Source organism: Pelmatolapia mariae, linkage group LG16_19 (genome assembly GCF_036321145.2).
Source record: "Pelmatolapia mariae isolate MD_Pm_ZW linkage group LG16_19, Pm_UMD_F_2, whole genome shotgun sequence".
Classification (NCBI taxonomy): Eukaryota; Metazoa; Chordata; class Actinopteri; order Cichliformes; family Cichlidae; genus Pelmatolapia; species Pelmatolapia mariae.
Genome location: NC_086241.1, coordinates 43777501 through 43792087, shown reverse-complemented (window position 1 = coordinate 43792087; position 14587 = coordinate 43777501). Strand labels below are relative to the sequence as shown.

Below are 14587 nucleotides of genomic sequence, written 5' to 3'. Positions count from 1 at the left end.
AAAGGATGATAAAAAGTCTTCAAAAATCTATCATAGTGTACCATTTCTATTGTGTTTATTTTGAACCTGACGTTGGACCCAATCAGGACTGTGTGTTTGTACGTACATAGCCCTGCTGGGGGAAGGGAGTGCCGGTTGTATGTGAAGGGAATGAGCTCAGGGCTTGGATGATATCTCGAGGACGCTGTTTCCTCTCCGGGGAGCCAGGCAGATGCCAGCTCGGCGTGTCAGTCACTGACTTCACTGAGGAGACCGAGAGGAAAAAACAGTGACTGTTAAATTTAAAATAAAAACTTCAGTGACAAGAGTAATGATGGAAAGACAGCTCCTTTCACCAGCCCTCCGACACATGCATGAAAAGGTTCAACGTGCATAAACCAAATGAACAAACCACAAATGGATTGAAAAAACACACACAACCGACTTGCAGTATCATGCAGGTCTCATGATCTTCAATCGCTAACCAAACTAAACCAAACATTTCAAAGTGAATGATAATTTGCGGCCGTGCACAGCCACATTTGTGAATCATGGTGGAAATGGGGTGAAATAAGGTGAAAGCAGGATGCTAGTTGGAAAAAAAAAAACGCATAGCAAAGCAGACGCATGCAGGAGGCAGAGCGCCTACCCGAGGCTGCTTTCACTGCACTGGCAGTCACTTTAAAAAACGACTCTGAATTTTCTGTGACCTTCATGTCTGTAAGAAACAGTGGAGGTTAAAGTCTCACAGCTCAGGAGATGGAGATCTGCAAAGGTGTTAAAGGTGTTGCAGGAATATCAAAAACTTCTGCATAAGGATTTTTTTCAGCTTTTTTCATCTGAAGAATTAATATAGAATGCTATATAACACAGTATTCTATGATCTGAGATCTGACCTTATGAAATCATAATTTAACCCATGAGCCTAAAGTCTAGACACGAAGCTAACCTGACAGAGCGCTGAAGAAGGTGGCATCCTCGTCGTCCTCATGGGATGATGACCCCCCCACGTCGACTGTGTGATCCCACTCTAGGGGGATGGAATCCACACTGAGGGGGGTCTCTCTTCCTGATCGCTCTATAGGGGGTACCAGGAGGTGGCACATCACCTGTGGTCCACCTGAAACTCCTCCCACTGCTATATCCACCTCCTTCCTTCTCCTCTCCGCCATCCAGGATGGGGTCAAATCGGGTGAATCGTCTTGGTCTGTGTCTCGGTCTGACATCTCCCTCTCCTCCTCCTCCAGAACCTGCAGGTTGAAAAAAAACCCCTGATAAATAAGATGACAAATGTCTCTTGACGTTAATGTCTGTGAGGTAGACACATATTTAAAAAAAATCAAGCATGTCCTCAGATTAAAAAAAACAAAACAAAAACAAATGCTTTTATCCCATTCATGCTCAGAGCAGCAGTTTACAGGTACAGCCAGTCTGAGAAAACTCCAGCTGTTTTATTTTTTCTGATCCCAGTCATTTATATTACTAACCGGACGTCTATTGACTAGGCGGTGATGGAAGCGAGCCACTCTGCCAAACACCTCCTGGCAGTAGGAGTGGAGCTCCTCCAGCTCATCCTCAATAAGCACAGCGTCCAGAGGAGCACTCTTCTGGATCAGGTTCTCCCCAAATACGATCAGGGCATCAATTTTGTTGGTGTTCAGGGTAATCTCCTGCTGAAAACCCTGCAGAGGTAAATGACACGATGGTATGAAAATATTTCAGCCAGTGAGAGACCCAGCCAGTCCATCAATATGTAAACAGGATAATGTTACAGCGCAACATCAGTAGGGAAATACTCACGTTTAGCTCTCTCATTTTCTCTTCGATATCGCTCTCTGAGAAGTGCTCTACATTGGTGAGCTGAAGGTCCATTTCAGTCAGCCAAACGAGGATCCCCTCACGAGTTCCCTCAAAGTCTTCTCTTTGAGACGTAAAATACTGAATAGGACAGAAATATTACTTTTAGTATATTCCTTTGATGCCATAAACTGTGTGCTACAAATATTGCCGGCTTATGTGATCCAGATATCAACTTGCTGTGTAAGTGTAGTGTCACATAAGGTTGGGCGATTGTTGACAGGCTGAGCCTTTCACCAATCGTTTTTAAAAGAGCGATTTATTTATTTGCCCATGAGTAAGTTTGTTAATAATGTTGAAGCTAAGAGAAGCAGTCAACAGAAAAAATAATAGCGCTGTTTTAACGGTACCCTCTTCTATCTGCGAACTAATGCACCCTCCTCAGAGTGCGCCCAAATGCAGTGAATCAATTACAAACTCTTAACAGAAAGACAGAAAGGCAGTAGCCTATGTGGGGAGATGGGGAGGAAAAGAAAGGGAAACTGGCTTCTTTTTTCCACTATAACCGTGTTTACAGGCTGTTCCAGTGTTTATCTGACTTACACACTCAACCAAACAACAAATACAAAATTATATAAAAAGTAAGTTAAAAATCAAAATGTCTCTTCCAGCGAACATTAAAAAACAATCTCAGACATAAAGTCTTTTGTGCGATTTGGCGAATCTCAAATAAATGAATGAATAATGCAAAAAGTAGTTATATTAATACTGAAACAAACAAGAAAAGAAGGTAAAATATTCCCTCCTTCTAAATACGCAAATCAGTCCATGCATGATTACATTGCTCCGCCCATCAAAAAGTCACCTGTGCAAATATATCGTCATTTACTGGACTAACAATTGTCGGTTGGAAAAACTTTACATATCGCCCAACCTTAGCAGCAACTACTGTGATGCAAACTCGTGATACAGAACCCATCTGCACAGTTATGGTTACAGACTCTCTACACTTGTGTTTTTTGTATTATTCATTTCCCAATAATGTCAGCCCATAATGTAGCAGAAAATCTGATTTTGTGAGAGCTCTTGCCGCTGCACGTGCCTTATTGGCAATTGGCACCAAGCAGCGGAATTCTTTGATTACAAGGCATCTCCATAAAGCAACAAAAACATCTCCATCTTTTCAGAAGCACATGGCATGAGGAAAACGCTAGGGGTGCAACGATACTCGTATGGATATTGAACCGTTCGATACACTGCTTTCGGTTTGGTACGCATGTGTATCGAACAATACAAAATTTTTAATTTGTTTTATCAACTTTTCTTCTGACGATGCTGTCTGTGTTGAGAGCTCAGTGGATCTGCGTTCGACTACTCCACCTAGGCTGCACTGTCGAGCGCAGATCCACTGAGCGCAGCGCAAGCTAGCAAGACAGAAGCTAATCGTTGCAACATGGCAAATTGAACCTCCCCCACCCTCATTCAGATCTGGCCTTTGGAACTATTTTGGTCTTCATGTGAAGTATGACCCTGAAGGTAAGCGCGTCATGGACAAAAGTAAAACAGTATGTCGGATGTGCCACGCAATGCTCAATTACATGGGTGGGAACTAGTGCGTTAGCGCAGTTTGCTCGTTAACGTGTTGACGCTGTCCAGCCCCACGCACGGGGTGATCCGAGGTAGCTCGTTAACGGAGATTTGCCGTGTTGTGGTGTTAACGTCATTTCAGATTAACGCTGACAGCACTAGTGGGAACACAACGAATATGACTGCACATTTACGCCAACATCACCCTAGTGCGAAGACAAGTGGAAGCAGACAAAAACAACATGCTACAAACTTTACCCGAGTCATTTAGACAGCCGTTAGCACATGATTCTCCTTATGGGGACCTGATATGTTTAATATGCTGCTGAGAATATACCCCAGAAGAAGCGTATAGTATAGCTTTTATTTTGGAAAGAGCCATTTCTCTGTAATAAACTCTCTTTTTCCAAAGATGAGTGATTTCTCAATCAGATTTATTTTTTTATTACTTTGTTGTTTCAGCAACATTAAATTTAAAAACTGTACTTTTGAGTTAAAATATATATTTATAATTTTAATAAATGACAAATTAAAAAAGCATGAACATTTTTTTGTATCGAAAAAATATCGAACCGTGACACCAAAGTATCGAACCGAACCGTGAATTTTGTGTATCGTTGCACCCCTAGAAAACGCCTCCCTGCCAACATGATGCCATGTGCCCTGTCACCGTCTGAGAGGTGACCTAAATCCTGACAGCTTAGCGTGGAGCAGGGAGATACTACACAGATCATCTGATAATGCCTGAAACACAACGATGTTTGATTTCTGTTTATATATAAATATATATATGTATGTATATTTATTTATTTTTTAAATTTTACAGTCACTCTTGCTTCTAACAGAGTAGCTTTCCTAAGGTACCTTCAGCCAATCCTGACCTCCGACCTCCTTTCTCACCTTCAGTCTGCGGAGCACGGCAGCGACCCTCCTCTGCAGGCTGTCCCACCGCTGGTTCCCCTCGTGGACCATGACCTTAAGTTTGCTGGCAGCGTCGGTGCGGTTCTCTCGGGCCAGACGGCGGTACTGTTTGTTGACCAGCTCCAGCTGAGTCAGGCGCTCATGAACCTGCCGCTGGAACGCCTGAAAGGAGAAAATGAGAGTCACACATGAGTGTCAATGAGAAGAACACTTCAAGCTGGAGAAGGGGCTTTAATAGAGTGCAAATGGTTTGATGTATCTGTTAACATAGCCGTGTTGAAGATTATGTTAAGAAAAAACCCCATAAAACAAAGAACTAGTGAACAACTAGTCACTTACAGAAAGTTGTTAAAGCAAATTTTGTTGATTCCACAACAGAAATGTGAGCAATGGTTATAAGGCCGTGTGAAACAGCTTCCATAATATGTCACTGACAGCCAGGATACATAATGTAGGTCGCTGGTATTTTCTAAAAAACACTATATACACTGGTTCCCTGTTGCTGTAGAAATGAAGGCATTTCAGCAAAGACCAGATTACCAGACACTAATCTGTGCTTCTAATCTAGACCAGTGCACCAAAGGTCACCAGTGAGTCACAGCGCAACAGGACACCTGAGCACTTAAAACTGTGTTTGATGCGTCTTTGGTGTCTGCTGATTCAAGGGAAATATAAAATTAGAAAGAAAAACAAAAATTGAATGCAAGGCAATTTAACAGCTAGCTGCTGAACCTTTTTTCCCTCTGGACCAGACATTCATGCTGTCCTGTCTCCCTTCCCTCACCCCTAACCCATCACAGCAAGTAGCTGCCTGGTGCTACCGGCTTCATCCTTTTAAGAGGGAGTTTTTCCTTTCCTTTCCTTTTTTTAATGAATGAGCTGACCTTTTTACATTTTAACATACCCGTGGCTTTTCCTGTAGTGCTAATATCAGAATGCACAGAAATCCCAATTATTTAGGTCTACCCAAACACCGACATAATTTGAACCTAAGGTCATTGCTTTACTTTATTCCTCCCTTTCCAATATTATGCAAAAGTGTAAAAAAGCTTAAAAAAAAGACAGCAAAATATTCTGCTGACCTCAAACTTCTTGAGTTCCTCCTTGGCGCTGGTGTAGAGGACGTTGGCGGAGTCGGGGCTGGCTGCTGTCAGTTCTGCCGTCTTCAGCCAGTGTTCAAAGCGAGAATAGTCATCGAGGAACTTACACCAGAGACGCCAGGTTTCCTCAATTCTGAGGGCAGAAAAGGCACATGTTAACTTCTAATCACAGTAGCCCGTGCTCTGGAAGGTGTAAGACCCCCCCAACCACTGTAAACTAAAGAATCAGTACACAATCTTCAACCCTTCTTGGCTGCTCACCTCATCCTCCTCTCCATGGACATGGCACAGATGTTTCTCCAGCGGCGGTCCAGGCTGAGGGTGGTCTGCTGGATAGAGTCGTTTTCCGAGTCACTGCCGCAGGCATCAGCATCGTGGAGCAGGACGTCGCACAGCGTCAGCACTGAGGCCACGCTCTCTGTGTGCTGCTCGATGTCCCGCTGCAGATCCTGCATGCCAACCGGCACAGAAAAAACAAAAGAAAAAAACCCCCTTTTTCTTTAACTTTCTCCTCTTCTAGAAATCACAAAGGAAAACCCAAACTCTGTATTTTTTCTGGTTTGTTTTGAGGCCTGCAATCTGTACACACAGCACAGCATGACTCCTGGGTGCTGTTCGTTTTGTCCCTTGGTGTTATATTCTTAGTTTTTTCCTCATTTTTGCCTTTTCCCAGAGTTTTCTGTTTTTTTCTTTCAGTCCCTTCCTGTTTTATTTTGGTAACTGCTTTTCAGAGTTCCAGTTGAAATCATTATCCTAGTTTTATAGACTGTGATTGATTGATGGTGCTTCTAGTATGAAACTGTTTTTATGCAATTGTTGGCATAAAAGGATCTGCAAATGTCACTCACAGTATGAACGACTGGCTTTAATACGAGGCATTGTAATGTTCATTTTAAGAGATTTTAAAAGACTTAAAGATTGTGTGTGTCTGTGTGTGTGTGTGTGTGTGTAAGCATGAGAGAGAGAAAGCGAGAGCTCCCTCACTGGGGCTGGACACCACTTTTTATGCCTCTTGTTTGTTCAAAGTTACCACTCTCTAGGTTGCCATAGTGACCAGTGAAAGCTTAAAGTGCCTATCCACACAGGAGTCATTTCAGCCATCCCTCATCTGCTAATGGAGAGACCTGCAGCCTTTTTCTGAGGAACGGGAGAAGTCCCATTTCTTTAAGGCTCTTCACATCGCCACGCCGATTCGAATTCGTCTCCTTTCATTTTGCCTGTCATCTGTCTCCATTTCACTCCTTTACAACTGCCACCATTTCTTTCATCAGATATGAGCTCTATTTCTTCAGACACGTCCCTGTCCAGATTTAGACAGAAAGCTCGAGTCCAATTTGTTTTGCAGATTCTAAGTGTATTTTTTCCCCTGACCTGCACAGATCTGTAAAATTCTGAGTGGAGAAAAATCATTAGCTAGAGATATTCAGTGATTTAAGAAATGAGTGCAGTTGAACCCCTTTCACTGTTAACTTGTCAAAGGAACACATCTGAGCTTGCTTTGACCCCCAAATCCATCATAAAAAAATAAAAAAAAGAAGAAAATTCTCCAAACTCTTGGGTTACTAGCAGTGCTGACAAGTTCAGTCACTTCGCAGCAGTCAGTCGCATTTTAGACCCCAAAAAAGTAAGGAGCACTCAGGCTGACATGCATGTGGCAGAGTAGAGCACTTTCAAAAGTTCAGAAAATGATGAGTTTCTCACAGAAGAAGTGGCTCATGTCAACCAGTTTGTGGGGCCCAGCATTTAAGGGAAAGGCTGATCACTGAGTTGTAGTACTTATTCCTAAAATAATCTGGTAAAGCTGAAAGAGTTGCAGTTATATAAAATGGAAACAATAATATATATGCGTGTGTGTGTATATGTACCTCCTGCTTAATGGGTGGGACAATCTCACTGAACATTTGTTAACATCTAAACGTTTTTGTAAAAAACTTTCAAAATGTTTGAAATGCAATGTTATGTTCTCTGTTTGCATTTGTTTAACACGTGTACCTACATACCTTCACAGTAACCAAAAATTGCATACATGACAGAATACAGAATGAACAATTTAAAAAAGCCATAAAGTGCTGTAGGGTTGGTGTTTACTCTTTTACAAAATAAACACTATAAATAAATAAACACTATGTTATTTTCTATTCATGCATTTAATCAAGGTAGGTCTGGGAGTTATTCTGTTCTTTTAAAGCGTTACTGTGCTTGGTGATAATGTGGTCTGACTTTAGCAAATTCACATATTTTGACCAACGTACCCTAACCCTTTTTTAAAACAAGAATAAACACATTGTGGGTTTAAAGGGAATGTGCCCATTTGTCACATTTAATGCTATATAAGTGTGCATTTAAACGTTTAATCCAGTGATAAAAAAAACGCAAAATGAACCACAGGTTCAACAACCACTGTCACCTGATCTCATCCTTACTATCAAATGTGCATATCTATATGAGATTTTTCCAAAACCCGAGAGGCAAACAGGCAACTCTACCCAAGACATAAAAAACTCTTTCATCTTGTCTATGAATATTTCTCCCTCTGAACCCTTCCACCCATCTTAGCTCTAAAACCTGGAACTTTTAGCCATTTCCCAAAGTACTGCTATATGGCAGATGACAAATGGACTAACAGGCTAAAGTCCATTTACCTTTTTTTGGACCTCCTCATGAGCTCTGCCTCTCAGCGCATTTACCATCTCTCAGCCCAGCGTGACAGCTGTCTCCTTCACAAACTCCTCTCTTAGCAGAGCCTTGCTGAGATTTTACTTTGCAGCGCTCATTATTCACTCTTATGTTAGCATGCTTTGGACCACCACAGGGTGGCCATAACATAAAGGGTTTAAAACCAGACGCAATGTCTCCCCTCACAGTGGAGTCCTAATTCTACCTTGTGCATTTCTAAAATATCACTTTAAGTGCCCCTTTTTCTTTTTTTTACCTTGAAGATGTCCGAGTTCAGTAGGTTTGTAGAGAGAGCTCTCGTTTTTCTTCCACAAAGAAACCATGAAAGGTGATTTGCTCACCTTTCATGAGATCTTCCTTTTTCACATGGCTATGGGAGGCGATTGGCTTTAAATACCAAACAACCAAAGAAACAATCACTCCAGTTGTCACACAGCATTGTGCCAACTGTTCTCTCCTTCTTAGAGGTTATATTAGTTATTAAGAGGTACTTCATGTAGATCTTGAAATGAAATTTTAGATCTTTGATTTCCTGGTCTTGCAGGACTTTATAGGTTTTGACTGACTCTTTAAAAATACACACTTAAATAACTTAATGCATCTCACACAAGTCCTTCCATCTTTGCCCACCTGCTGTTCAGCTAGTTTCCTCTGAATCTCATCACTGTGGCAGGTGCTGTAGACCACCGGCTTGGCTAGCTCTGCCTCAATACGGGACAGCCACGTCCGCAGGTTGCTCATGTTCTTATCAAGCTGCTGCACCGTCACCAGCGTCTCTTTCAGCTTCCTCACCCTGTCAAGGAAAGATTTGTCACATTAGAACAGTTGTCACTGAAGTTTAGCTGGTCACAGGTCACCAGAAAGGGTAAAAAACCTTCAAAAAATTCCTCCAGTCAGTTTCTGACTTCTGTGCCCCATTTGTGGCTCTCTGCCTAAAGCTACAGGTATGTTATATAGCTTTAAGGAACATAATACATGTAAACAGCTTTAGCAAGCAGCAGCCTGTGCACCAATTTCCAAAACCTTCAGACTTCAAAGGCATCTGAAGTCAAAATCTGCAAGTCTTACATACACCAGCTCGTTAAATAATGCATGCATTTGTTTTTCTGCTTGTCTCAGGTGTGTAACACAAGGTTTCATTTTCGTCATGCCATTTGAGTAGACAAAAATCTGAATTAGGACACTAAGGATGCTGAGCAAACACCCATCAACCTGCCATTGTGAACACTACGTTCAGCCCCATGTCAGACATTAGCACTGTGGCGGGTTTTTACTTTGTGTGGGAAGCGCTGCTGTCGTTCCAACAAATGACACAACGGGAGCCATTATAGCCACACTGCAAGCTGACCTACATCTGACTGAGAGCTGCGTGTTGTCTGAGAGAGCGGCTGCATTCCAGCACAGCTCTCGGGTCAGTGACCTACATCGGTTCATTCCACAACACACGCAGAGAGGAGAGAGGTGACTCAGCAACGTCATGTGACCAGAAGTAAAAAATTCCACATCTTAATATTCACTAAATTGCAGGCTTGGATGGAACTCTACACACATCCAGAGTGTGGTCTGTTAATTATAGATCTGTCACTGCTCTTAAAACAAATATGTTAAAGGTTGTGTCATATGTGTTTTTGCAGCTTCTATCTTAGCCATAGCAAGGATGGGGCACCTAATGTCCTCTAACGTTGTTGAATTTGTTCGATACACCAGCCCGATGCCAAATTAAAAAAACAACAACATGACTTTTAGTGACATCAACGGGTTACAAAAACTGGGGAATGACATGAAGGCAACTATCCAACAACAAGTTTTTGTTAAGATATTTTTGTAGTTGAAAAAATAAACTCAGCAGACAAACTGTGTGACAGAGAAAGTTTCTTAATGATCATGTCTCTCAGAAACAAAAATTTACTGGGAAAACACATCAAACCGCAATAAGCTCCAAGTACCTCAAGAAGGAAAACTCAGTGAAAAGCAATGTTTAATTTATCACTCCTGTGTTCTCTGTGCTGTCCAGTAAAAGCAGACAATCTGAAATCATAATGACATTGTGGTTGTTGCCACCTTAAGCTGTTTGACATCACTGACCACTTAAAGGATTATTAGTCATTTGGAGTTTTGTGTACGTGTTGGATACAGATGTTCGTCTGCTGTATGTAAGGTTTTTCTTATTCCCTTTTGCTGAAAATATTATGCACTGCCTTTCATTTCTTTGGTGCCACAAAAATGAGAAACATTTGGAACACCTCTGCCATTTATGCTATACTTCGACCTGAATGCCAAAACTTTTAGTGAAATAAAAGTAATGTTATAGATTATTATTATACTATTATAGTATTTTAAGTATCGTTATTAATTTTTAAGTTCAAAACTCTTTCTCGAAGCTACAGGTGAAGTTTTTTCTCTCCTCCGTTCACTCTTAAATGCTAGTTATCATTCTGCTTTAAGGTTTAAGGGACAATGTTTATCACTTCTGTGATAGATTGGTGTTCTGGGTTATTCTGGGTTTTGTGAATGCTTTTGATTTCTTTACAATACACCCACTCATGAATCCTTTGGCAATTCTTGGTCAGTGCAGATGTATGAATATATAACCTTAGCTTATCTCAATAAATGTTTTAAATGATTTATACCTCACATAATTAATCACATTTGTAATGTTTATTTTTTAATTGGGTTAAAAAAATAAATTAATTATTAACACAATTTTTCAACAAATTGTCTAACTTCTAATTTTGTAACTTATTATGATGGGACTTAATTCAATTTATTCATTTTTATCCATATAGCAATAAACACCACAATACAGAAACCCCAACAATCAGACGGCCCCCTATGAGGGGGCGCGTGGGAACAGTGGGAAGAAAAAACTCCTTATTGACATGAAGAAACCTCCTGTGAAGTTAAAGTGGATCTTCAGAGCGAGCTGGGATGCTGTTTGTTTGCTTTTCTCTAAGTTGCCCTTAACAGTCTATTAGATTTGTCTCTCTGGGATAATTTATGTTCACTGATTTCATTGAAAGTAGCAGTAATGTCCTCCAGAACTACAAAAAAGTGTAGCTGTGTGTCATGTACTAATCAATGTGCCCACTGTGCATACGAGGCAGTACAGCTCAATGATGCAACAATGAGTCTGATGCAGCAACAAGCTGCATTGAGCCCACCAAGTTTTCTTCTTTGCATAAAGACACAGACTAGGAATGTTGGATGCTGTTGCTGCCCCAGTAGCAGAGATAGAACAGGGGTTCCCCTGCCCCATATTTAGCTGATGATGCATGTTTGTTTTTATGTTTCTCTGTGCAGGTGTGAGCTCTAGGCTGCACATCTGTACCGTATGTGATGATGTTGCAGTAGACAGAGGAGCGGAGAACGTCACCAAAAACATGCCGCTGCATACCCTCACAAAAATACACATCTGCTGTCCAACCTTTTATTTAAATGTAAACGCGCACGAGGCAAGCCCAAGCTAAACTGAATTCGCTCTGAAAGACTCGGCGTGTGTCTGCCTGCCTGCCTGCCTACGTGCCTGCATCAACAAAGCTCAGCCCATCCCCCTTTGCTCCTCAGCCTTCGTCTCCTTATCATAACAAAACACCCAATCTGCTCCCCCACCCTTTCACCCATCCGCTTTTCCAGCCTCACGCACCAGGTCTGACGGGGCGTGATGAAGTCTCCAGATCAGGGTGAGAGGTACTTACAGGCTGGTGAGGAGACTACTCCATGATGGTGGCTCATCTGCTAGCAAGCGCTAACCCACCATCCCTCCCCTCCCTGCCTTCTCCACAGACTGCCCGTCCCCTCCTCTCACCATCCTCTCTTCTCCTCTTCCAGCTTTTACAAACAGCTGGATGCAGTGACAGGTACACTCACAAAGAACCAGCATTGGAAACTGTAGAAATGGCCCAAATAATTAATTACCAAAACTAATAACATTCAAGCTTGATTAAAATGTATTTTTCTTCTAGATACTTTTTCTGCTTTGCAGTCTTTCTTGAAACTTTTGTTTCTTTTTTTTCCCATTTTATTTCTCTTAATTCACAGAATTAATAATTTTCCTCTTCTTGTTTCATATTTACTTATGAGTGATGTTTGATATGATATTTAGTTATGAGTTCACATGTTTGAAAATATCTATTTAAGGGACTAAAAAATTGAAAATAAACCTGGCTGGATGGGTAGCTCTCAAATACGGAACTACTTGAGGGAACATAGATTTTAATAGTAATTTCTTTTTCATGTTTTCACAGAGGGTACTGACACAGCTAAACCAGAATTAATTCTGTGGCTAAAAATCTACCAACTGAACTTTAATAAGAGACCATTCAAGCCATCTGTGTCTCGGTGGGTTTGATAAATATGCATGAATATCAGAGATTCAGGATAATGAGGCATGACCATGACTGAGGTAGTAGAAAAGTACACAGGCTAAAAGCAAATCAAGACGTCTGTAAGACATTAAAGTTCATTAAAGGTGGAGCTGTAAACTGTTGCTCAGACTGCCAATAGTGGCCGACACAGACAGAACCAGCGGGTAACCTGAGGTTGGTAAACTTCCATCTGCCACCTTCTTTATATTGAAATACACCACCCTCGGGCTCAGAGTAACAAGAACAAGTAATATATCACAGATCTGAATAATAAAGGTTAGAAAAAAACAACAGGTGGAGCAGAAAGAAGAATGACAATAAAAAAAGGTCATAAAATGAGAACAGAAATGTAAATCTGAAGTGTGGTTGAGACAGAACATGCAAAGCTGGCCAACTACTTCTATGTTGGTAGCTGTATATAAAAATGAGCCACCTGGTGCACAAGAGAAAACACAGAAAGAAAGAACAACACAAGCAAACAAGTCTCCAAAAGTGAGTCAATCCCTGCAGACTTAAACGTTAAAATGCCCAACTTTAGAGATGTTCACACTCAAAATGTGAGTAGTGAACTGAGATCTGCAACATTTCATTTTAGATTATTGATTACAGGCATGAAGAAATTGAAGGGATACACACAAGTTCAAATCTCGCATTTCACTTATTTGCAATTACATGCCTATAAATAGAATTGTCAGCTCCAAGATGACCCCATCTTACATATCACAGTCTGTTTTTCACACATAACCAATCCCTGTTGCAATAACATCATCACTATGACAACCAGGTCTATGGCCACATGAGTGGCAATAAAAGGGCACCCTTTCTGTCTGTATAAACGAAACAAATAAACTAAACAACATGGCACTAAATGTGTGAAAGCTGTACTTGAAATGAACGGCTTGACTGTACTATAATCTGAGAAACAAAAGCGCTGTGTGAGAGTACACGAAGTAAATCTGTGAAGATACCAGGTGTGAGGAGGAGAGGTGTCTGGACAGAGCAGGGTAAATGTTTTTAAAGAGAAAACAAACATCTGCCTTGCATGCATCTTATTCGCACAATAAAGCGAGCGGATGGTGGCCCCTGAGGCAGAGCGCCCATCAGGACAAAGGCTCGCATTAGCAAACAGCAGCTGCTGGGCCGGTGACGGAGCACCCGGTTTGTTTTGGGGGACAAAGGCGAGCAGCGGGCCAGTATCAGCGCATCTAATCCCTCTGCAAGTCAAACCTCAGCAGTCATCTGATGTAACTTAGTGGGGTGAGATGCAGACAATGGCAAGAGGCACACCACAGTCATCAGTGACTCTGAATCAGCTAGTCTTGGAACTTCATCAGCCCTTATCCAAACATGTGACAGAGTCCTGCAGGACTCTGACAGTGGACCGTCCAATGAGACCAACCATTGACTCAGCTCTGTATAATGTGCATGCTGTAAATGGTAAATGGACTGGTTCTTATATAACACTTTTCTGTTCTACTTGAGCATTCAAAACACTTTATACAATGTCTCACACATTCTTTCTATCTAACATTTACCCACACATGTTCACACTGATGAGCGCCTCGGGAGCAATCATGCAGACCGAATCTACTACTTCCGAATAGTAGCTGAGCCACAGCCACCCCAGTGCTGTGGCTAGGGGCGGACACCCCTTGCGCAACCTTCACTTCATAACCCTCTAGCAACATATTTTCTTGGCTTCATGTGAATGCAATTTTTGAGAATGGAGAAGTCCCTCGGATGTCTTGGTGCATGCTCAATCCAAGTAAGTAAATGGACCAATTTTTCGCTGCACCAAAAATTAGTCCACCCCAAGGATCAAGTCCCCAGACACAAACAGAGTAATATAGTGTACGCTGTTAAGTGCCAGGAGGATTGCTATGATTTAAACATTAGGGAAACCAAACAACCTCTGGCGAAGCAGATGGCTCAACAAAGAAGAGCTAACTCATCAGGCCAGGACTCTGAAGTATATTTTAGAGTCCTGTATGGATTAGACTACTGGGAGGTCAAGAAAAGACCGATTCTACAGGTCTATAAAACTACTTTTACCCCCCGTCTTTAATGTTCTGTCCACAGCCACACTCACAGAAACCTATTGTTTTAACTTGGTTGAGACCTATTTCTGAATTTGTGTGTTTCTTGCACACTCAAGCTCCTGTG

General features: G+C 41.6%; 1 protein-coding gene across 1 annotated transcript in view; it reads right to left on the bottom strand.

Moving 5' to 3' along the window:
• syne2b (spectrin repeat containing, nuclear envelope 2b) overlaps nt 1-14587 on the bottom strand; it is a 144122-nt gene that overhangs the window by 10648 nt on the left and 118887 nt on the right. The window contains exons 112-120 of the mRNA XM_065472070.1: nt 8691-8853; nt 5646-5833; nt 5367-5517; nt 4264-4446; nt 1780-1917; nt 1467-1661; nt 929-1229; nt 607-697; nt 107-218 (exon numbers count right to left, since the gene is read on the bottom strand). Coding sequence (XP_065328142.1) covers nt 107-218; nt 607-697; nt 929-1229; nt 1467-1661; nt 1780-1917; nt 4264-4446; nt 5367-5517; nt 5646-5833; nt 8691-8853 — 1522 coding nt within the window. The remainder of the gene's footprint in view (nt 1-106; nt 219-606; nt 698-928; nt 1230-1466; nt 1662-1779; nt 1918-4263; nt 4447-5366; nt 5518-5645; nt 5834-8690; nt 8854-14587) is intronic.